The sequence below is a fragment of the Lemur catta genome, chromosome 15, assembly GCF_020740605.2.
Source record: "Lemur catta isolate mLemCat1 chromosome 15, mLemCat1.pri, whole genome shotgun sequence".
In the NCBI taxonomy this organism is placed as follows: Eukaryota; Metazoa; Chordata; class Mammalia; order Primates; family Lemuridae; genus Lemur; species Lemur catta.
In genome coordinates, this window is record NC_059142.1 from 39078499 (window position 1) to 39102286 (window position 23788).

Sequence of the window (23788 nt, forward strand, 5' to 3'; positions counted from 1 at the left end):
GAGAGCTGAGCACCAGGCGAAGGACCCCAAGGATGGGGAAGGGGCACACAGTTCCTCACGCAGGGGGCTTGTCTCCTCCTGGCCCCTCATGCCCAGCTGAAGAGCTGTCCCCACCCCTGCTCTAGCCCCTCACCATGGAGGCCAACTCCCTTCCCTCCCCAACATCCTGGGTCACAGGGTGTGGTAGGGGTGATGGGCTGTACATGCGCCCCACCCCCTGTCCCTGGGGAGAGCTGGCCTCATGGGAGGAGTTGGGGGGGACTTCAAGGGCTTTATAAGGCAGGCCTGGCACACTGAGCAGAGCAGAGACCTGAGAAGCACCAGGCCACCATATCCCCTACCTCCCAGCTCTGCAGGTGAGAAACCCAGGGGGGAGGGTGGACAAGCCCCTACCTACCTCCCAGCTCTGCAGGTGAGAAACCCAGGGGGGAGGGTGGACAAGCCGCTACCTACCTCCCAGCTCTGCAGGTGAGAAACCCAGGGGGGAGGGTGGACAAGCCCCTACCTACCTCCCAGCTCTGCAGGTGAGAAACCCAGGGGGGAGGGTGGACAAGCCGCTACCTACCTCCCAGCTCTGCAGGTGAGAAACCCAGGGGGGAGGGTGGACAAGCCCCTACCTACCTCCCAGCTCTGCAGGTGAGAAACTCAGGAGGGAGGGTGGACAGGCTCCCTGCCCCCATCAAGGCACCAGGCCACGGGCCAGAGTCTGAGGCTCACGTCTTGCTGTGTCCAGGGCTGAGACCCTTCCCTCAGTCCGGGGTGGCACCAGGCTGGGCTCCAGGCGTTCCCAGCCCCTGCCCTTCTGCCCAGCCAGGGCCCTGCCCTGACCCTCTCCCTCTATGCTCATCCCAGCCCTGGGGGATGGGGAAGACCAGGGCTCCTCTCCCCTCCCCCAGATGAGAAGACTGAGGCCCAGAGGGGAGATGTGATTTGCCCCAAGCCACACAAATTATTGGGCAAGCCTGGAACTGGAACCCACGAGGGACTCCTGAATCCCATCTCAAGCTGCTTCCCAGACTAGAGATGTCCAAAAGAACTTTCCATGGTGAAGGAAAGGCTCTATCTCTGCACTGTCCAATACAGTAGCCACTAGCCACATGTGCACGTGAAATGTGGTTAGTGTGAGGGAGTCAATTTGTATTTTAATTAATTTAAATGTGAAGAGCCACCTGTGCCTGGTGGCTACTGCATTGGACAACACCTGTGGTTAGTGTCGGACCACACAGTCCTAGGGTCATGGATCTTTCAACTGTTTCCTTAGCAGCAGAATTATTTTCCTCCCAAAGGAAACCTAAAAGAGAACCTCATTATGCAAAATGGTTAAAAGCAGCATTTTATTAACATTGTCTTACAAGGGAAAATTTTTATCATTTACTTATAACAAAGCCAATCAGAACGATGAGGCTAAAAGAACAGAAAAATCGTGAATCCAGAGAACGGATGAGTTTTTGAATCTTGTTTGAGCATCCAGTTCGCTTCTGTAGTACAGTTTCCCCGAACTTGATTCACCCTCGTTCACAGCTGCCAATAGTGGCCATTTAATTTTTTCTTAACTGCTTAATTACAATCACAGGCTATTCCTCAGTCAAGGAAAACTGGCAGAAGAACGTTTCCTCTGAGGGCTGCACCAACATGGTGTGACCCAGCCACACGTTGAATGTGCTAGTGGTCCCCCAAATGACAGCATGTGGCCTGTAAGCAGCTGAGTGTGTATGTTCCTTTGGTATCACTGTTTAAAGTTCACTGTAAATTACAAGACTTGCTGGGCACAGTGGCCTGTAGTCCCAGCTACATGGGAGGCTGAGGAGGGAGGATCGCTTTGAGGCCAGGAGTTCAAGACCAGCCTGGGCAACATAGCAAGACCCTGTGTCAAAAAAAAAAATTACAAGGCTTAAACAGCTACAGAGCCGCTGACATGGCCTCAAATTCTGCAGAAGAGTTTGGAAATTACTCCCCTAGGTTCTGAATTTCTCCAGGAGGAGAAGTGGATGTAATCGGGGTAAGTAAGGAGGAAAGAGGCACAGCTTGGGGCCATGGTGGAGCCGGCAGGAACCGGCGACCCAAGCTGAAGAAATAGTCACAACCCCATGCAGAACTGCAGACCTGTCAGCAGGTCTGGTCCAGCCCCCTGCCTCTGGGCCTGCGTGGGGACAACCCCACCTTTAAGCTGGGCCCCTGTCCCCTTTGCAGACAAGATGCAGCGACTGTGTGTGTACGTGCTGATCTTTGTGCTAGCCCTGGCCGCCTTCTCTGAAGCTTCTTGGAAACCCCGTTCCCAGCTGCCAGGTGCGCCCTCGGGTCCAGTGGCCAACAGGGACCTGGAGCAGCACTGGCCGGACCAGCTGAGTGCAGCTTCTCACCACCGGAGGCAGCTGGGGCCCCAGGGTCCCCCACACCTCGTGGCAGGTAGGGACTGCTCACTGCCCTCCCTGCTGGACTCGCCCAGCCAGGTCTGGCCAAGGTCCCCCCAGACCAGCGCTGACCTCAGTTCCTATTCTCGCCTCTCTCACCTCCTCAGACCTGTCCAAGAAGCAGGGGCCATGGATGGAGGAAGAAGAGGAAGCTTATGGATGGATGGACTTTGGCCGCCGCAGTGCTGAGGAAGGGGACCAACATCCCTAGAACTGGACTTCAGAGCCCAGACACCTCTCACCCACCCCAGCCCTTTCCAGTGAAAATCAAATAAAAATAAACTAGTTTCCAATGGATCTATGGATTGTGTCATGTGCCATGGGACAGGGGAGGGGAGGGTGACTGGGTTGGGGTGGGGTTGAGATAGGGACCATGGCTAATTCTCCTTGGGGTCCCCAGAGCCCCACACTGAACAAGAACCCACACGTGGGTGGGAGAATAGGTGGTGGGGTCCACAGACAGAGCAAGATTTCTAAAAGACAAATCATGTTACTCTTGGTTTTAACCTTCCAGCGCTCCCCACTGCACTTAGAACGCAACCCCGACTCCCTGACAAAGCTCCAAGAGCCCGCTCTGTGTCCTCCTCCTCTTCCTCCTCTCTTCCTTTCCTTTTTACCATGTTCTTTCCTGCTCAGAACCTTTGTCCCTACTGTTCCTTGTGCCTGGAATGCTCTTCCCCAGGCACAAGTGTGGCGGGCTCCCCTTTTTCTCCTCCTCTCCTCCAGGTCTTCATTGAAATGCCTCTTCCTGAGACACCTGCCCTTTGTACCCCTCACACAGAACCCCACCATTCTCTTTTTTTTTTTGAGATGGGGTCTTGCTCTGTTGCCCAGGCTACGGTGCCGTGGTGTCAGCCTAGCTCACAGCAACCTCCAACTCCTGGGCCCAAGCAATCCTCCTGCCTCAGCCTCCAGAATAGCTGGGACTATAGGCACGCACCATCATGACCAGCTAATTTTTTCTATTTTTAGTTGCCCGCCTAATTTTTTTTTTCTATTTTTTAGTAGAGACGGGGGTCTCGCTCTTGCCCAGGCTGGTCTCGAACTCCTGACCTCCAGCGATCCTCCCGCCTCGTCCTCCCAGAGTGCTAGGATCACAGGCGTGAGCCACCGCGCCCAGCCCCCACTATTCTCTGTCACAGTGTCAACTAAAGAAAAAAAATCAAGTTTCTTAAAGAACGAAAGTTGGTTTTCTTCAGAAATCTTGCTGAGAACTATAGACCGAGACCTACAGGCTGGGGGCAGGTGTCAGACAGCATCTCAGCCACTGCTTGCGTACAGGTGGTGGAGGTTCAGGACGTGGAAGATCACATCACACCTGCTCAGAAGTTACATTAAAGCAGAGTCACAGCACATGTGGGTGTAAGAGCACATCTGGTTATAAATCACAGGGCATAATCACCAACCCTGGCAGACGTTATCTGATGTGTAGAAAAAGGCAAGGACTAGGATCATTTATCTTTTAAGAAATATAGTGACTCAGGCAAGAGTCGCGGGGGCCATGTGCTCTATCCTGTTTTGTCTTCAAGCGTCTTTCCGGAGAGCTGCACGTTGTCACAGAGTGGGGGCTTTGTGAGATTGTGTTGGCAGGCAGAAATGAGCAAACACGTTTGTTACTTTGTCTCACAAGAGCATAATATTTTCTTCAGAGCACATTTCACAATCTGTAGTTGTTTTGTTTGCAGTATTGCCTGCCTCTCAGGCTAAACAGGAAACTCCGTGAGAGTGGGGACCGCATGTCCCTCTGCCCTGCTATATCCCCAGTGACAAGAACAGGAGGCACCCAATAAATGACTTGTCAAATGGACGGGTGAGCGGCTGGCGCGGGCACCTGTGAGCGTCTCACCCACATTCCCTCGTTGTTCTTGTGTCTGCCCACAGCACGGCCACGGGCGACTCTCCACCTGGGGGCTGTAGGAGAGGAAGATTTTTTCTCTACCCACCTCAGTTTCTTGGTGGGGCTCTGTAATAAAAGACAGATCACAAGAGAAAAGCAAACACGTTTATTCATGTGTATATCGCACATTTAGTACATGGCGTACCCAGAAATGAGCAAGTCAGAGAGGCGGCTTAGAATTCAGGCTCATATATAATAGCATCTTTGGCAAAGAACAATAAATGTGCAGAGAAGGGACAGGATAAAGAAAAGCAGCTTCAAACTTCCAAGGGTGGCTCACTGTGGGAAGGCAAACATAAAGATACACTCTGCTGTCGCCCAGCGTTCCCCGGCAGGACTGAGCCCCAGCCAGCCACAGCAGTAACCTCCTCCATGACATTCCTTCTTTTCCTTTTCAGAGACAAGGTCTCGCTTTGTAGCCCAGGCCGGTCTCGAGCTCCTGGGCTCAGGTGATCCTCCTGTCTCAGTCTCCCAAGTGGATGGGACTACAGGCGTGCGCCGCCACGCCCAGCTAATGATGATCTTCACTGGCTCCCTTTCCCTCCCTGCCTCACATTCTCACTCTCCCACTGTTATTCCTTGGGGTCACCACCCAAATAAACTACCTGCACTCAAAAACATTCTGTCTCCAAGTCTGTCCCTGGGGGAACTCAAGATAGTTGGTACCAGAAGGGGTTGTAGGAAGCGGACCCATATGACGGGATTCTGCAATTTGATCTTTCACTGGCCAGACCCCATTGCGGGTGATAACCGGGGTGCTGATAAGCCCTGGAGTGCTGTAGCAGCACAATTACTAGGACTCCGTTCGTTCGGTGGGGAATTAGGATGGGAAGCAGGTGTAAGAGGAGGCACAGGGTTATGCAATTGCTTCAGCATTTGAGAGAGAAGAGCAATGATGACTACAAGGACTGTGGAGTTGGTTGGCTATTGTCCATCACCAGAGAATCCCTGAAGGAAAAGTGTTATGCTCAGGCCAGTTAACTATCAACTCAAGATACAGCTTCCACGTCAAACAGCATCCACTGCAGCAAGGAACGACTGTGCTGAAAATCAAGCCCCAGATCTTGTTGTAAGAGTGCAGAGTAACAAAAGACGCTGAAATCAGAACCGCAGCAAGTCTCCTCTGTTACAGTCCTAGAACAAAAGGAGTGGGACCACGAAACCTTGGGTGGGACATTTGAGGAGATACCCTTAGGAATCTTCAACTCCCAGGTTTCTCTGAATCCTCCAGGCTGGAAGAGGAGCCTCTGCCTTGCCAGAAGAGAGCAGCTTCCCTGTATCTGGAGACTCTGCAAAGACCTCGAGGCAGATGCTCCATAAGATGATGCTTCTCCTCAAGATGTGACTCTGCCTCCCTTCAGGGGTTCTACACCAAAAACTAGTGTCGTCTCAGCAGGTGGAGAAGCGCTATCCCACATATGGGGAGAAGGGATTACTCACCTGGAAATGCTGCAGGACCTGAGTGACCTGGGGAATAGGGACGAGCAGGAGCCAGGAGAGCATATGTGGCAGTGGATTTTGAGGCTGGCAGACCAAGGAGGGTGGACTGGAGAACTGTCGAATGGCTGGACAGGGAAGAGTTTATTGATACGGGGAGCATTCTCCCATGACTCAGGATTTAACGTCCTGGAGCCAGTCCTAATGTCTTGCTGGGATGGCTCCTTGAAGTTTGGACAAGACAACGGTCTGCAGCAATTGCACTGAAGATGCTCAGATTGCCTCAGCAGAGTACTGAGGAAAGGGTCAAAAGCCTGGGAGGTGGGCACGAAGAATGGAATTATTATGTAAAACAAGAGAATCCGCCGGAGGATTTATGTTCCCTGGAAGGATCCAAAACCCACTCCTTTCCCAGAGGATATAAGGAATGTACTAGTCAGGAAACATAAAGCCTTGTTGAGAAACCGTCTTCCGTATTAATTTGCTAAGGCTGCCATAACAAAGTGCCACAAACTGGGTGGCTTAAAAACCAGAAATGTATTGTCTCCACAGTTCTGGAGTTCAGAAGTCTGAGATCAAGGTGTTGGCAGTGTTGGTTGCTCCTCAGGGTCGTGAGGGAGAACCTGTTCATGTCTCTCCCCCAGGTCCTGGTGGCTTGCTGGCAGTCTAAAGAGGTGTTCTCTGGCTTGTAGATCTCTGCCCTCTTCTTCATACGGCATTCTCCCTGTGTGAGTGGCTATATCCAAATTTCCCCTTTATATAAGGACACCAGTCACACTGGATTAGAGTCCACCCTAATGACCTCATCTTATTACATCTGCAATGACCCTAGTCCCAAAGAAGGCCACATTCTGAGGTACTGGGGGTTAGAACTTCCACATACAAATGGAGGGGGAGGCCACAATTCAACCCACAAACATCCAGGCCAGCACTGATGCTACTGTGGACCTGGGCTACCTAGTGGTAGTAGGGATGACAGGAGCACAGAACGGGAAGGCAGGTGGCAGCACTTAACCATCGGTGGCAAAGTGGGCAAGATCAAAACGGCAACCAGGAGGCCTCAAGCCCCAGGATTTGCAGTGGTGACTTACGCCACCATGTTCCTAGGAGTGAGACATGAGGGGGGCCGGTGAGAGTATTGTTCGACCTCACAAATGAAACAGATCAAGAGCAGATGAGCCAAAGGCTGATGTCAGCTGCCAGAATGGAAAATCATGATCCCTTGCCTGGTTTCCAAATCTGCATCGGTTCTCAGAGCCAGCCACGCATCATCATCATTGTACACTGGGGGAAGAAATACATCCAGATATTTCAAAAGCTCTTGTATGCAGGGCCTGAGCTGATGCACCAGAGAACCCAAAATGCCACCTTTCTCCACCCATGTCAGAGAGAGAGTGTTCAAAGGCCAGGTGACAGGTGGAGTCCTATGTCTGTCTCACGGCAGGTCCAGTGGGTCCTTGGAAACACCTTGTGGTCATTTCCCTGTGCTGTGAGTGCATCATTTGGATGGGAATATTTGACATCAGCAGAACCCTCACATTAATTCCCTGTCATTTGGACTAAGAGGTGTCACGGTGGGAAGGGCCAAGTGGAAGTTTCTGGAGCTGCCCTCGCCCCGGCAATACTCCATCCCCAGTGAAGTGGCAGAGGTGAGCACCGTCCTTAAAGACTTAAAGAATGTGGGGTGATGGACTCCATCACATGTCCATTTAATTCACAGGCATGACTGCCAGAAAATCGAGCTGGACCATTGCCATCATAGGAACTGCTGTAAACGCAGCCAGCTGAGGGCCCTGCTTGTAGCAGCTGTGCCAGATGTGACGTCTTGATTAGAACAGATAAACACAACCCCTGATCCTTGGTATGCTGCTGTCGACCTGATGAACCCTTTATTTTCAATTCCTATCAGGAAGGAGGATCAGAAGCCATACACATTCATGGCCATCCCCAAGTCTGTTAGCCCTTCTGCTCTCTGTCACAATATAGTCCAAAGGGACTTCAATCATCTAGATATTCTGCATCACACCAGTTCATTGATGATGCCATCATGTTAATCAGACCTAGGAAGCAGGAAGTGGCAAATACTCTGGCTGCCCTGGTAGGATATCTACGCACCAAAAAGTTAGAACATAGACTGCAAATATTCAGGAATCTTGGTGAAGATTTTAGAGACTAGGGCAAAACTGTACCTTCCACTGCTATGAGGCCCAGGGTTTGGTAAGATTCTTTCAGTTTTGGAATCAACAATACCATACTTAGAAATACTGCCCTGACCCACTTATCAGGTGAGTCAGGAGGCTGCCAATGGGGCCCAAATCAAGAGAGAACTCTCTGGCAGGTTCAGGCTGTAGGACAAGCAGCTCTGCTGATGGGACCCTATGACCTGGTGGACTCTTACAGTGCTAGAAGTACCATCGGTAGACAAGGATATTACGTGGAGTCTCTGGCAAGTCCCAATAAAAGAATTGTAGTTCAGACCCCTAGAGCTGGCAGACGTTTCCTTAAAGGGCCAGATAGAAAATATTATAGGCTTTGCAGGCAAAGAAACAAAATCAAGAATGTTGTGTGGGCGCTCATGTGACCATCTAAAAATATAAAAACAATTCTAGCTTGCATGCTGTATTAAAACAGGTGATGGGCTGGATTATTCTAGAGCCAGGTCATGCCATCTGAAGAAGAGAATCATTTACTGTTTAAAGTCACTTCTGGCATGCTGCTGGACCTAGGAGGCAATGAGCACTTGACCACTGGACCAGTTACTATGCAACCAGAGTCGCTCATCACGAGCTGGGCATTCCAGACGCGCCACATCATAAGGTTGGGTGAACCAGTCAGCAATCCGTGGCAGGGTGGAAATGGTACATTTAAGATTGGGCCTGAGAAGGTTCAAAGGGCACGGTTACCCCCACCCCAATGTCACCTGTGTCTACTGCACCTGTGCCTCTCCCTCAGCTCCCCTGTGGCCTCACTGGAGGTCCCTATGACCAGCTCATAGAGGAGGAAAGATCCAGTCCTGGTCTATACACAGGCAGGCTTGACATGTCAGTAAAACCTGAAAACTGACTGCTGCTGAACCCTGGCCTCACTCACAGGTGACCCTGAACGTGGCGAGGGGCCATCCTTCCAGTGGGCGAAGTTCCAAAGTTCTGAGTAGCATACCTGGTCATCGGCATGGTATGGAGGGAAAAGTGGCCTGGGGAAAGGACGTACACAGACTCCTGGGCAGTGGCACATGGCTTGCCCGAGCACTCAGGGCACTGGTAGGAGCAAGGTTGGAGAATCAGAGGCAAGGACTTCTGGGGAAGAGGTGGATCTTTAAGGAGCACAAAGCATGGGGGATTTTTTTTTTTTTTTTTTTTTTGAGATAGGGTCTCGCTTTGTTGCCTGGGCTACAGTACAGAGGCATCATCATAGCTCACTGCAGCCTTGAACTCCTGGGCTCCGGGGATCCTCCTTCCTTAGCCTCCTGAGTAGCTAAAACTCCAGATGCAAACCACCACGCCTGGCTAATTTCTCTTTCTAGTAGAGATGGGGTCTCGCACTTGCTCAGGCTGGTCTCGAACTCCTGACCTATAACAACCTATAACATTCACCCTCCAGCTGTCTTTTTTTAAGATACTGAGCCCAGCCACCATCCTAAAGAAGCAATGCCAGGCCAGAGTGAACTCCACATGGAACCTGAGTTCGTCTAAGTCTTGTCCCACTCATATGGCACAAGGGGAGAACTGTGGCATACGGTGCCAGCGCCTGCCCATGTCCTCAGCACTCACCACTGCTGTACGTGCTGACCGTGTCCTGCTACGAGCACCAGTTACTCTCTGCCCAAGGGCTTCTCCTCTGTCCCTGAATGGCCAGAAGTACCCATGAGCCAGTGCCCCCAGCAGCCCTCAGCCACTGACGAGTAAGAGTTGGAGGATGCGAGCCCGAGCTTCCCCGCACTCAGGTGGGATAACTGAGACGTGTGTCTCAAACTCTAACAGGCAAGTGAGTTACCTGGGCACTATGTTAACATGCAGAGTCTGATTCCATAGGTCTGGGTTGGGACCTGAGAGTCTGCATTTCTGATAAACTCCCAGGAGAGGTGACAGAGTTGGTCCACAGCCCATACTTACAGCTGTAAAGACCTACACTTTTTCTCCCAGAGCTTGCCAGCGGGCCTGAGCCTCAGTTGCCTAAAACGCCCTTTCATTAGCTACCTTCCATTCTCACTTCTCCACGCCCCCTAAGAGTGCTTCCTGGGATCACCTTCCAAATAAACTAGTCATCTCCCGGTATCCGCAGGAGATGGGTTCCAAAACGCCCCTTAGATAATGAAATCCATGGACGCTCAAGCCCCTGATAATAAAATGGTGCAGTGACTGCATATAACCTATGCACATCCTCCTGTACACTTTAAATCATCCCTGGATTACTTATAATACCTGACACAATGTACCTGCTACATAAATAGCTGTTATGCTGGCTTGTTTTTATCTGTATTATGTTGCGTTGTTATTTTTTAATTGTTTCTTTTTCCCAAATACTTTTGATCTGTGGTTGGTTGAATCCACGGAGGCAGAACCCTCGGATACAGGGGCCAACTGTACATGTTCTCAAACCCTGTTCCAGGTCTGCTTCTGTGGGACCTCAACCTGGGACAGTGGGTGACTCTCACTCCTGCTTTACCCTTCACAGCCATGGTCAGTGTCCCAGGGACAGACAGGGTCAGGAAAGAGTCTGTACCAGCCCCGAGGACTTGCGTTCAAATCCCAGCTCCACGCCAGCTGGTAGACCCGTACGTAGCAGGGTCACTTAGCCTGCCCGGGCCTCAGTTTCACTGTCTGACAAATGCTGATCATGTCACTTACCACCCCACAGGGGTTGTGGACATGCAGAAATGGCATATTGAGAGCAAGTCCTTGGCGTGTCATTCAGTGTCAAGGTCCATCCTTTCTCCACCGCGTTGCCCGGCAGAGCGTGCACCCACGTGCACATGCACGCACACACTCCCTGAGAAAGACGCTGGAGGCGGGCCCGTTAGCGCACAGATCCTTTATTTCGCGCTGGCACGTACACGAGTTGACAAGTAAGAGGAGACTGGGAAGCGCTGTGGGGAGTGCGCCACGCACCAACGGGAGGCCTGAGCACCAGACCTCAGCTATTCATGAGCAAAGCGTTGGGAAAGGCCAGAACGTCTAGAACAAGGAAACAAGGGGCGTGAGGGAGGACAGCAGGAGGGAGGGGCTGGGCCTCAGGCAGGGAGCCCGGACACTCTCAGGCCACCAGGAGTGGGGAAGGAGGTGAGACACACCACTGGGCAGAGGGACCCCTCACCCACCCACACCTAGAGACATTGTGGCTACAACAGTGATCAGGGACTGAGAAGAAAGGACGAAGAACAGGGCAGAGGGCCAGGTCCCTAAAGTCAACAAGGACTCGGGAGCCACTTTAATGTAGGGTCAAGGTGTGAGGAGTGTGTCGCTAGGAGGGGGCTCACAGCTTCCCACAGCTGGGACTGGAGCCCCCACCCCGGCTCAGGCTGGCCCCACCTCAGAGCCGGGTCTGGTAGCCAGTAGGCCTCCCCCCTACAGGCTGCTTCTGCCCCCTGGGCCACCATGTGATCCAGGCCCAGCAGCCACAGCTTTTGCAGCAGCTGCAGAACAAGAGCGGGGGCTCCTTCAGCCTGTCCCAGAAGAGGGTCGAGGCTTGGGCCCTCAAGCTGCGGCCCAGGTCCATCAGGACAGAGGCTGGGCTGGCGACAGACATGGGGTCCCGTTTCAGAGGAAGGGAAGGAGGGTCTGGGGTGGGCGGGGCTTGGCCGGGCAGCGGAAGGAGGGGCCTCAAGCTGTCTGTGGGGCCTCTGCAGGCTGCTGGGAAACAGCAAAGCCTGGAAGAGAAGCGGGTGGACGTGAATAAGGAGCCTCACGATCACAGGCCCAGCCTGGGCAGCGGGCAGGGGTCTGGTCAGCCACATCAGAAGGGGGCAGAAAGCCACCATTGACAGTTACGCAGGTTGCCCGCTGCCATAAAGCTCAGTTTACAACCTGCACAACCTTACACAGCGGCCCTGATGAGGCCAGTGTTATTCCACCCAGCGGTGACCAAAGGGCCATCAAAATGGGGACGGGCCAGATATAATGGAGGGTGCCAACAAGTTACAAACTTCAAGGCTAACCCAGCAGGCCAGGTGGGGCACCAGGACAGCATCAGAGAGGACAGATGGGCCAAGGAAGCAGATATGACACGGTAGCGAAGAGGACAGGCTCAGATCTCCTCCTCGCTGTGTGACCTTGCACAAGTCACTTAGCTCTCTGAACCTGTTTCCTCAACTAAGAAACAGGGATGATAATACCATGCCATAGGGCATGAGGATTAAAGGAGCCAATGCAAGTGCAAAGGGCCGGATGTGCACGAGCGTCGCTAGATCATCTCTGATGTCACTGTGAGCTCCTCAATGGCAGGGCTCACAAGGCCTGCACTCAGCAGGTGACGTGCACAAACACTGGGGTTTCTAGCTGGGGAGAGGAGCCCTGATCCACCCCCACCCTGCAGGAGACCCCAGCCCACTTTCAGACTCACCCAGGGGACTGGTCCGACTGTGGCCCTTGCTGGCAGGAGGCCTTTGTCCCCAGTGGCCTGGGTGGCCCCAGAAGGCCCCTCTTCCTCCCAGGCCCTGGGAGGGTGGCCAGCCCTGTCCTCCTCCAGCCTCTGAAAGTCCTGGTTGGCACCCTGGGCCGCTGCCCCACGATCCCGCCCCCCCAGGGAGCCTTGGGGACAGGGGAGGTGGGGGTGGAGGGCAGGGGAGGGCGGCAGCAGAGACAGGAAGCTGAAGTACAGGGGTATGGTGGAGGTGGAAGAGTCCCGGCCCTGACCCCCAGCCCAGCCCCCAGGAGAAAAGTGGGTGGAGATCTGGAATCCTAAGCAAATTCCACAAAACTGAGCAATTGGGGCCACAGTTCCCACTGCCCGGGACCTGAGGCACCTATGCAAATGATATGCAAAGTTCATGCAAATCAGCACGCTGGGTGGGGCCAGGCTGGGGCAAGTGAGCACGTGAGGGAGGGGGCTCACCCACCCTCACCTTTCATTGGTTTGATGATCTGCAGCTTGGCTGGCTGGCTGGAGGGAGGCTCCCGCGGGAGCACTCACCTTTCTGGAACATCTTCTGCCTCAGCTGCTGACTGTAATGGGCATCCTGCCAGTTGGCCAGTTGCTGGAGCACATACTTCATGTCCAGGTGCGAAGGGCCCAAGCCACTGGCCTCCAGGGCTGAGGTCACCACGTTCATCCGCGTGGCCTCATCCACCTCCGACTCCACCTCTTCCCAGGCCTCTGTCTCCTCTGACACCAGCTCTCCCTCGTCCATTACCCCTTCCTCAGCCAGCACCTCTTCCGTGGCCCCCAGCTCCTCCTCGGGCACCAGCTCCTCCGCAGGCACGAAATCTTCCACCGGCTTGATATCCTTTGCCGGCATCAACCCCTCCTTGGCCTTGAACCCCTGCTCCTGCTCTCGCTCCTCACTGTAGCGAAGATCGTATCTGGGCAGGAAAACAGAAAAGCCTTTCCATCCCTCTGTGAGCTGACACCAGCCGGAGCACCCAGCCACCCTCTGCTTCTGCCCCTAGGACGGCTCCTGCCCATGGGGCTAAGGAGGAAAATCCAACCACCAGGCCCGCCCTGCCCCAAGTCTGCACCCAGACTCTGACAGTTCCTCCCAGTTCTGTCCCAGCCAGGGGAGAGGGTGAGCTGGGTGGGAGGCCCCTGGTGGGAGGGAGGAAGAATGGTCACCAACACTGCATAGGCCCTGCCTACCCCTCTGTCCCCAAACCCTGCTGCACAGAAGAGTCCAGCAGGGACAATGGTCCCTCTGCCTCCCTCCTTCATTGTTTAACTTTTACAGCCCACCCAACATCTAGTTGCCATAGGAACAAATCCATTTTTAGTAAGGCTCAGACAGGTCAAATGACTTGCCCAAGGACACACACCCAATTAAGGGACCAAGCTGGGACTCGGTCCCAGATGTTCCCAGGTCCTGGGCCAGTGCCCATTTGCCTCTCAGCCTCTGCTAAGGTGAAGGAAAAGCTTTGGTCCCCACTGGGAGCAGCCTTAAATCAGACAGCCACTTAGCGGGCAAGAACTGAAGGAAAAAGGGACCACTCCTTCCCAAAACAACTTTCCGTCCAGCCAGCGCAGACAGTGGGCCTTCTCCGGGGTTGCAGGGTGGGTGGCAGAACCAGCCGCAGGTGGCTGCATGGCTGCTGGAAGGTAAGGACAGGTGATGAGGGAGCCCCTGGCCAGCTTACCTCAGGTTTGACGTCTCCCCTCTGGGCCTCCCATAATTCCTTCAACAGAGAAAAGGACCTTCAGTGTCCCGAGACGATGGAAGCCGGAACTACAGAGTCCCTAGCGCCCGGTCACGGTCACGGTCACGCAGAAGAATCTCAAGGAGAAGCGATAGGCCCGAGATTGTGTAAACAGAGAAAAGTGACAGGTGGAAGGGGCCAGGGCAGCCACCAAGGTGGGTGTAGGGAAGCAGAGGAGGGGGCACCATGGAAACACGGAGGTCAGAGCGTGAGGCAATGCCCCTCCCCCATAGCAAGGCTGCCGCCTACTGCGCAGGTGCAGGCAGGGCCCCAGCCACGCACCTCTCCATGAAATACACAGGGTGTGACATAATCCTCCGCAGCGACATCCGCAGCTCCTCGGCCAGGGTCTCCTGGAAACTAGGAAGCGCCTGCTACAGTGGAGACGGGGGACATTACCAGAGGACCCCACAGAACCCCCACCCATAGTCCCAGGCACAGAAGGGGACTGAGGATACCCATCAGCCAGCAGGGCTGAGACACGAGCACACAGACGTTGAGAGGTGGCGGCCAGGGGAGGGTCCTCACCAGAGGCACGCCGTACGCGTAGTGGGTGACAGACCCAGTGGACACCGGGGGTTTCTGGCGGAGGGTCTTCGCCTTCTCCTGGGTCTCCATCAGCATGCCCCCACCATCCGTGTACTTCTCCCGCAGGTCCTGCAGCTGGGAACCCACCCGCAGGCTCTGTTGGGACCCAGGCGCACCCAGCCCCGCTCTCCTGCCTACCCCCTCTCCAGGCCAAGGTGCAGGAGGCCCCAGCGCTAGACCCAAAGAGTGTCATGCAGGGGCATGTGGGCAGGTCCCTGGACTCCACTCCACTCACTTCAACTGAACCGCCACCTGCTGGGCCGTGCCAGACTTGGAGGGGGCAGAAAGGGACAGACCCAGTCCCTGCCTGCAAGCTACTTGTCCTCTCTGGAGAGTCAGGCTGCTGCCGAGGGCCTGAGGTCCCCGCTCTGAGCTAGGGGCTCACAAGGGTGGGGCAGGAGCCCAGGGGGAGCCTCACCTCTTCTTGGAGTTGCATCTGGATTTCTTTCTCTGAAGCCAGCTGCTGCTGCAACTTCTCAGTCTCCATCCCATACTGGAAGGACCCAAAACCAATGAACCCCCATCAGAGGCCCCCGCAATCCCAGGCACCCCCTGCCTCCCGTGAGTCTCCCCAGGCACAACAGTGAGGCTTTGGCAGCCCTTGAAGTAAGAAGTCACATGGAATGAAGCAAATAAGGCATGGAGTCACAAGGCCTGGGTTCTAGAAGAGCCTGGGACCCTTTCTAGGCCTAGGTCCTCTCCTTGGGACAACAAGGGGGCAGGATAGGGGGTTCTCTGAGATCTCTCCCAACTCTGTGACACAGAGAAGGGCCTTGGGCCTGGCGGAGCTGTGAGGTGGGGGCAGGAGAAGGAGGCTCAGGTCCCAGGGGGCGGGAGGGTCCTGCCCACGCCGTCCTCACCGACTGGCAGCGCTGCTGCAGCTTCATGACCTGGGCCTGCAGCTGAGAGACCTCCTTCTGCTGCTGTTCATAGTTTTCCAGCCTGAGCACCAGCACCTCCGAAAGCTCGGCCATCTGCTGGCTGGCCTCCGCTGGGGGCGGGAGGGAGAGGTCAGCCCTGGCTCCCCTGGCCTCTGGGGACCCATCTGGCCATCCCCAGAGGCCTCTGCCTGCCCCATCCTTGGCTGCTGTGAATGCCAGCAGTCCCCACAGGACTTAGCATTCCCCACTCGGGGATTCTTTTCAAGAAATGTTTATTGACTACACTGAGCAGGGCATTGGGGTGCGTGGTCAACAAGACCTGGTCCCACCCACGCTGTGCTCCAGTCTAATGGGGAGACAGAGTACAAGACTGAATAACATGGGCTACAAGGGAGCAAGTGTCAAGGGCATACGCGGACAAGGGGCCACAGCTGTGGCACCCAACCCAGCCTTGCATGGTCTAGGAAGGAGTTCTGGAAGAAGGAGCCACCCACTAAGACCACAGGGCAAGTGAGGGAAACCAGGCAAAGAAGGGAAGACACAGGCCCCAGCTGAGTGCAGGAAGACCCAGAGGTGACCTAAACCACCGGGAAGGGCTGGGGCAGTGGGCAGGCCCAGATCACACAGGCTGGGTACAGGGTTGGGGTTTATCCTTTGACCAAAAGAAAGTTATTTGGAGGTTTTAGGCAGAGGAGAAACATGGTCAGATTTTATTTTATACTATTTTTTTTTGGAGATGGGGTCTCGCTATGTTGCCCAGGCTGGAGTGCAGTGGCTATTCACAGGCACGATCCCACTACTGATCAGCACGGGAGTTTTGACCTGCTCCATTTCCAACCTGGGCCAGTTCACCCCTCCTTAGGCAACCTGGTGGTCTCTTGCTCCTGGGAGGCCACCATATTGATGCCAAACTTAGTGTGGACACCTGATTCACATAGCACACTCCAGCCCAGAACTCCTGAGCTCGTGATCCTCTCAACTCAGCCTCCCAAGTAGCTGAGACTACAGGTGCATACTGCCACACCCACCCAGATTTGCTTTTAGAAACTCATTTGGGCTGTGTGCAGAAGGGCCTAGAAGGGCACGAGTAGAGGCAGGGAGGCCAGTTAAGAAGTGTCCGGCCTAGAGACAGCCAGAGTCTGGAGGAGGAAAGAGATTTGAGCCATTCCTAGGAGATAGGAGCAACAGAACTTGGGGACTGGTTCCTAATCCAGTGGCCTGGGAACCGTGAGGGCCATTGAGGGAGCTGCAGAACCCAGAGGGAAGGAAGGTCAGGAGTGGGGAGAGGGGAACAGCATGAGTTCAGGTGTTGCCACTTTGAGTCTGCAACTCACCAGCTAGACTTGAACTCCTCGGAGACCATCACTATGCCTCACTCATCACTCTCGCCACCCACAGTGCCTAGGATGGTGCCAGGCACAGCCACTGCCCAAGACATGACTCTAAACGGCCCCAGCCCAGGGTGCCTGGTCTCTGGGAGCTTATGGCTCCCTCCTGTCTGCCCCAAATAACGAGACAGGCTTAGAGAAGACCCGTGGCTTCTGTATAGCTCTTTACAGTTTGCACAAAACACTTCCCCAGCTGTTGCCTCTTTTGATCCAAATAAACCCAGGAGAGATCAGTGGGGCTGAGCTCATTCATCTCTGTCCTAAAGATGAAGGATCAGAGAGATCAAGGAACTTGTCCAAGCTTACACAGCTAGGAAGTACCAGAGCTGGGCCTTGAACTCAGACCTCCAGACTCCAAATCCTGAGTTCTTCCCTGCACTCCTCGGGACAGCCCTCTACCCCGAGCTACAACATTACGTACAAAACTGCTCCACACATTCCAGAATGAGCATCTGCTCCTCATCCTCCATGGTGTCGAGTTCAGAGGCCTGGAAGGATGGAGAGAGGAAGGGGCAGGAGAGTCAACACCCCCTGCTCCCAGGTGCCCCTCCTCCCCCTTCCTCACCTCCTCTCTCAGCTCGTGGTTCTCCCGCTCCAGCAGCCTCAGCCTCTGCTTCAGGGCGTCCACCTGCGGGCAGCGGTGCCGGCGTGCCTCCCGGGGAGTCCTGGGGGAGGCAATAATGGAGTCAGGGTGTGCGGAGTGGGCTTCCCCACAGGGCTAAGGGTGGTGGGTCAATTAGTCCCAGCAACCCTCCAGCAGCCCCGACACCTGTCTCTCTTTACAAAGGGGGACATTGAGGATTGTTTCAGAAAAGGGACCAGCCAGGTGCAAAGGCAGGACACTCACGGCTTAGGGGCATCATAGGCATGATCACGCTGCTGTTCCTCCTCCTGCTCTTTTTCCTGCCTTTTTTCCTGCTTCTCCTGTTCCTTCTCTTTTTCTTCTTCCTCCTCCTCCTCTTCGTCATCCTCATTCTCATCCTCCTCATCAGAGTCTGAGTAGAGCAGAAGGAGGTCATCGCGCAGGTTCACCTGGTGTCTGAGGCGTATAATCTGGCAGGAAGAGAGAGGAGCATGGCAGGCAGTGGCCAGGGGGACGATGCAGATCCGCCCCTCCCCTCCCCTCCTCTGGCAGTTACCTCCTCCCGGGCCGATTTCAGCATGGCTTCCAGCTTGCTGTTCTCCTCCATCAAAATGCTGTTCTGTTTCACCAGGGACTGGCCGATGCGAGCTGCTGTGTTCAGGTCCCGCTCTCTCTGCAGAGGGACCACCACCCATGGGTAATACTTTCCCAGTTCCCGGACCTCCCAGACAGGTGGGAGAAGCTAGGGGGGACGCAGGGGTCAGAGGGAGGCTAGGCCCCTGGGAGAAACCCTCCCCAACCCCTAGTTGTCCAGAGTACTAGACCAGAGTCTGTCACGAACCCACTGTGGAAACTAACTCAGTTTCCCCTTATGGAAAAAGAGCAGATCAGACCAGATTGGCTCTGAGAGCTCTTCCAGCCCGAACATCCCACATTTACCCACCTTCCATAAGAGAGAACCCCAGCTTGGCCCCCAGAGAGGTAGCCAGGCAGGAAACAGACAAGACACCTACCCATACAGGACAGAATTAAAACGAGGGCCTGGCCGAGGTTGAGAAGGCAGTACCCACCTCCTCCAGCAAATATAACATCACTTTGATATCTTCTGGAGTGATCTTCTTGACTGGCGAAGGTAGGTTAGGGCACAGCGCTGCAGGAGGAGGCAGGTGGGGAGAAAAGGCCCAGTCAAGTCAGGAAAAAGGGAGCATATTCTACCTGGCAACCCACTGTTTCCTGCCCTGTCCCCAGTTCTCCCTCAACAAGGGTCATCAGGAGAGAAGCCAGGGCTCCCTCCCCACCCCCAACATCCTCTGTACCACCCCCCCGCCCCGCCCCCCCCCCCCCCCCCCCCCCGCACTGAGCACTCCCTGCCCTGCTCCCAGGGCCAACGGGACTGGGCTTTTTTTTTTTTTTTTTTTTCCTGAAGGGGCCTGGGTGAAGTAAGGGAATCACAGTCCTCCGGACTCAGGAACTGGGCTGTCAGGACGCCTGGGTCCCTGGCACCTAGGAGAGCGGAGGCAGCTAGGAGTAAGCACAGCCGCAGACTGACTCATCACCCCTCACCCAGGGGGCAGCTTAGCCAGCTCAGTGGAGCCTCGTGGGTCATAAAAACAGAAGCAGTCACCCACCCTGCACCTGTTGCGTGTGGAGAGGACAGCAGGAAGACTTCTCCAGCACCGGATTAGGGGGCACCGGACCCAACCCAGAGATCTCCCCCGACCCAGAAGAGGATGGGAGAGAAGAGGCGGAGGGAGCGGGACCTTGACTCCCGCAGCCAAAGGGGAGGAAAACCTCCCCGTCCGCCCACCCCCACCGCTCCGTCGCCGGCGAGCCGGGCCGGCGCAGGCCCAGAGCGCGGCGGGCAGCGCCCTCCCGCAGCCCCCCCGCCCCTCTCCTGGCACTGCGGCAGAGCGCGGAGGGGGGCGCCGAGAGCGCGCAGATCTGTCGCAGCAACAGGCGCGCGGAGGGGGCGGGGAGCGCGCGGGCCCTGGACCTGACGCACCTACAGAAACCAGGGAACTGCAGAGGGGGGAGGAGATGGGGAACGGGCCATCAGACAGGCACCACAGTGACATCGCAGAGGTGGTGGAGGGGTGGCACTGGGGGCCAGAGCGGGCGGGGCGCCCGGACCCGACGGGGCCCCCTCCACCCTGGAGCTTCCTCCTCCCACGCGCCCCCGGATCCCTGGGACTCGGTTTACCTTCCTCCAGCTCCCGAATAAAGGCGGCGCGCTCAGGACCGGACACCCCGGGCCGCCGGCCAATGTAGGCGGCTGGCGTCTTCCAAATGCCCGCTGCCTTTCCAGTCCCCAGGCCAGTGGCTCTGGGGCCAAAGGGCCCTTGGAATACGAAGCGAGTCCATGGCGCGTCCGAGTTGTCGGGCACGGACCGGGCATTCCGCTTGGCTCCAGCCTCGGAGGCCGGGCGAGCTCTGGTGGGGGCTTCCGAGGCGGATTGGGATCCGGAGGCTGCTCCGGATCCTGCTCCCTGTCCAACCCGCGGTGCCTGCGCGGGAGCGGGTTCGGACTCGGCCGAGGGCTCTGGAGCCAGACTGGCTGCGGGCGGGGGAGCAGGGGTGACCGCTGCGGGGTCCCCGGGTCCGCATCCGGGCCCCGGCGGGTCCCCACCGCAGCTCTGCCCAGGCTCCTTCGGGCGCATCTCGGCTCCGCAGTCAGCTGCTGCAGCCGGACCTTTATAACCTGCGCCGAGCGGGCGCCCGCCGGGCCGCACCACGCGTGGAGACGGGGGTGGCCGAGGGGCAGCGAGTGGCCCGGGACTCAGGGCCGCGAGGGAGGGGAGCTAGTGGTGATGCGACAGGGCACAAAAAGAAAAGAAGAGCAAGAAGAGCCGAGTGCAGGTTCTAGTGGTTCGGCTTTGGGGTCGGAGTGAAGGATTTCTCCTCCCCTCTCCATCTCCGGAGAATGGTTCTGCCCAAAGCCTGCGCTCCGGCGGACTCGGTGCAGGGACTAGCGGGTCCCCAGCTAGGAGCACCCCTCCCCCGCTCCCGCCGCGGGCGTTTCCGGCTGCCTTCCCTGGTGTCGCACCAGCGCACCCAACGTTGTCAGTACGGTCCGGGGTGACCCGTGAGTTAGGGCAGTATTGTGTCTTTCCTGGGTGACGGGGAGATAAATCCAAACCACAGTACGACGTCCAACGTGCTGCCCAGCCTGGCGTGTCATACCCTGATCCTCGCCTCGCGCGCCCGTGCTCGGCCACTCGACGTCTCCCATTCTTTACTGCGGGGGTTCTCTCTTATGGAAGGTGGGTAAATGTGGGATGTTCCGGCTGGAAGAGCTCTCAGAGCCAATCTGGTCTGATCTGCTCTTTTTCCATAAGGGGAAACTGAGTTAGTTTCCACAGTGGGTTCATGACAGACTCTGGTCTAGTACTCCCATTCTTTACTCCCATTCTACACTGCGTCTCCTCGTTCTTTACTTCCAACCCTAATTCGCTTTGCCCACCTCTCGCCAGCCTCTTGCAAACCCCTGTTCTGCGAAGACCTCGCTTAAATGTCTACCTGTGACAACTCCTCCGACTTCACCCCGCCACGGCCCCAGAGCACCGTTTATCCCCTGGCCTGCAGTGACCAGGTGTCCGTCTCAAGACCAACTCCGCGCCCCTTCCGCTGGGGGACCGCGTCCCTCGAAGCGCACCGGTATCTCCGACGGTCGCTGCAGGTCCTGAGTGGACTGTGGGGCCGCACAGAAGCCGAGTGGTTGTTTGTGCCTTTGGACTGGGGAAAACCGCAGGCCACAAAGACATAGCTGTCGTACTGATTCTCTTCAAGCCTGGGGACCATTCTTGGTGCCTTCATTCCCTTCTCCTCAATAGCCAGGCACCAAGCCCTGCTGAGTTTATCTCTTAAATATTTATCAAACCTTCTGTCTCCTCTTCTCTCTTCTCCTGTTGCCTAAGCTGGTCTTGAACTCCTGGCCTCAAGCAATCCTCCCGCCTTGGTCTCCCCAAAATACTAGGATTACAGGCGTGAGCCACAGCACCCAGCTGAGAAAGCATTTTAAAGATGGGAGATAGGACCACGTGTACGTACTGATGGAGATGTTCCCGCAGGGAGGAGAAAACTGAGGCAGAGAAGAGAATTCATCTGCCAGGAACAATTCTGGGAATGCAGGAACCCTCCTAACCAAATCCATTCTCCTTGGTGTTCAGAGTGTGCCTGTTTTCTACGGTTTCTTTGAAGAAGACGGAAGCCCAAGATTTGCTATCACAGCGAGGTCAAAGAACATGAGGAGGTGGCTGCAGGGCCGTAGGCTGCAGCTCCGTGGTCTCTGCCCAGTGGCTCCCCCAGCAGCCTCCGGCTTCCTGGGTAGTCGGAGTCTCTGTGTCTTAGACATCTCTGCAGCCCCAACACCAAGCACAGAACGCGGCATCCAGTAGGAGCCCATTAAATTCCTGCTGAATAGATGATCGCTGAATTGAATTGTTTCTGGCCCAAGAGGAAGCAGCCCTGAGGCCCCTGGGAAGTCTGAAGAGAAGAGGCAGCAGTGGAATGGGCGATGAAGTTGCAGGGCCGCCCCTCTAGGTCAGTGCATCAGCGCCCCGCAACTCTGGAGGCAGCCACCAGAGGGCAGTGCCAGCCCACGTACCACCCCACCCAGCTTCCTCACCTGCAGACGCACTCAGCAGGGAGCAGAGTAGGAGAGGGTGACTCCATTTTGCAGACGAAGACACCAGGACTCAGACCCCTGTCACTCCTCTCCACGGCCCAGGGCTGCCCAGGAGACCCCGGGGGATCTCTGATCCAGGCCTCTCGGGGGTACCCTGCCTGGTGCCCCCCTTCCCTGCTGCTGTGCGGAGAAGCCAAGCAGAGCAGAGACCCTAGGCGTCCTGCCCTCCCTCCCAATGCACACCCTCTGACCCTGCTGGACCAGAGAGAAGACAGGAGGGGGCAGACCTGCCAGGCTGTAAATCCAGGCACACCCCCACCTAATTAGGGCACCCCCCATGAACCTGGGGCACATCGCTCAGAGGCCCAGCCTCCAGCAGCCCACACCAGGCCCCTTCCCTGCCTCCTCCATGGGAGGAGCCCTGAGGGCAGGAGCAGGGATGTGGGCAGGGCCAGGCACCAGGGTTGCCTTCTGCATCGGGCAGGGAAGCAGGATGGAGGGGCAGACTTCTCACCCATTCCTGCTGTCCCCTGCAGGCCTTGGGAGCCCTCCTCCCTCCCCTGGCCCCTCTCCCCCACCAGAACCAGGCAGCAGCCACCAGAGTCCCCGCCCCCACCCCAGCACCCAGGCACAACCCCTCCTCACATCACTGACAGAGAATGGGGGACTGAGGGCCCAGGCCCCACCCACCTCGGGGTCCCGCTTTCCTGTACTACCCACCCAACCCGGCCAGACTCCTGGGTCACTGGCCTTCTGGCCTGGGGCGAGGAGGTGGGGCTGCTGCGCTGGGGCCCCGGGCCCCTCTCCTGTTGTCCTCAAGTTTCCAAGGCTCCTGCTGGCCAGGACAGAAGGACAGAAGCAAGGAGAGGACAGAGAGCAAGGGCAGGAGGAGGCGTGGGCCCTGCTCCCCCCAACTCCCGCACAGCCCGCAGGTTCCCTTGCTCCTACTTTGAGGTTTTGGGTCTGACTCCTCCTCTGAGAAGCCTCCCTGCTCCCCACACAGGGACTCTCTGTGTTCTACCCTCTCCTGGCACCCTCTCCCACCTTTCGCTAGTCACAGTGTGCGATTATGTCCTTTATGAGATGATCTATTTAATAACAATGAGAGCAGAGTCTGTTTGGCTCACTTTTGTATTCTTAGGACTCTAATTAGGCATCCAATAAATATTTGTTGAATGAACACATTGATGGATTCTCTGGGTGTGGTGTCAGGGCGGGCAGTCACCCTGGGGGTGGCTCCAGAGGGGACTGACTTGCCCAGTCAGGGTGAGAGCCTAGGACTCTGGACTCCCAGACCAGTGCTCCCCATCCCGCAGCATCAGTGACCTGACACAGGTGAGCCCCACCAGGAAACCGCCAGGGGCGCCTGTTGGGAGAGGGTGAAGCCTGGCAAGGCTGAGAGCCACAGATCCCCAGGGGTGACCCTGAGCTCAGCCACATCCCCCACTTCTTCCCTAGAGCCCCTCAGCCCAGCCCCCGCTTGCCTCCCCCAGGAACCGGAGCTGGAGGCCTGGGCTTCGCCTGGTGAGGAGCTGTGTCCAGCAGGTCAGCTGGGCCCTGACCTGGGAGGCTCTGTGGGAAGCAGCTGGGAGTGGGGCGACCACAGCACCCCTGTGAGGAAGGGCAAGGCAGTCAGC

The 23788-nt window shown here is 56.2% G+C and overlaps 2 protein-coding genes across 6 annotated transcripts; one reads left to right on the top strand and one right to left on the bottom strand.

Moving 5' to 3' along the window:
- Positions 1 to 320: 320 nt before the first annotated feature.
- On the top strand, positions 321 to 2708 carry GAST (gastrin). The gene is made up of 3 exons (XM_045526518.1): positions 321 to 356; positions 2191 to 2406; positions 2519 to 2708. Exons 2-3 carry the CDS (start codon positions 2196 to 2198, stop codon positions 2620 to 2622), a joined length of 315 nt encoding a protein of 104 aa, XP_045382474.1. The 5' UTR covers positions 321 to 356; positions 2191 to 2195; the 3' UTR covers positions 2623 to 2708.
- An 8053-nt stretch (positions 2709 to 10761) lies between these two features.
- On the bottom strand, positions 10762 to 20208 carry HAP1 (huntingtin associated protein 1). 5 transcript variants are annotated; one of them, XR_006728983.1, is made up of 13 exons: positions 19728 to 20208; positions 18598 to 18677; positions 18084 to 18200; positions 17792 to 17997; positions 17510 to 17609; positions 17366 to 17432; positions 15536 to 15666; positions 15094 to 15168; positions 14616 to 14750; positions 14370 to 14461; positions 14028 to 14066; positions 12304 to 13262; positions 10762 to 11611 (listed from the first exon to the last, which is right to left on the bottom strand). XR_006728983.1 is itself a non-coding variant. In XM_045526521.1 (13 exons), the coding sequence occupies exons 1-12, from the start codon at positions 20182 to 20184 to the stop codon at positions 12809 to 12811; spliced, it is 1953 nt and encodes a 650-aa protein (XP_045382477.1). In that variant the 5' UTR covers positions 20185 to 20208; the 3' UTR covers positions 10762 to 11611; positions 12806 to 12808. The 5 variants fall into 5 exon arrangements, 3 of the variants coding, with proteins under 3 accessions (XP_045382477.1, XP_045382478.1, XP_045382475.1); XM_045526521.1 differs by having other exon boundaries at positions 12806 to 13262; XM_045526522.1 differs by having other exon boundaries at positions 10762 to 13262; positions 14370 to 14458.
- Between the last annotated feature and the right edge of the window lie 3580 nt (positions 20209 to 23788).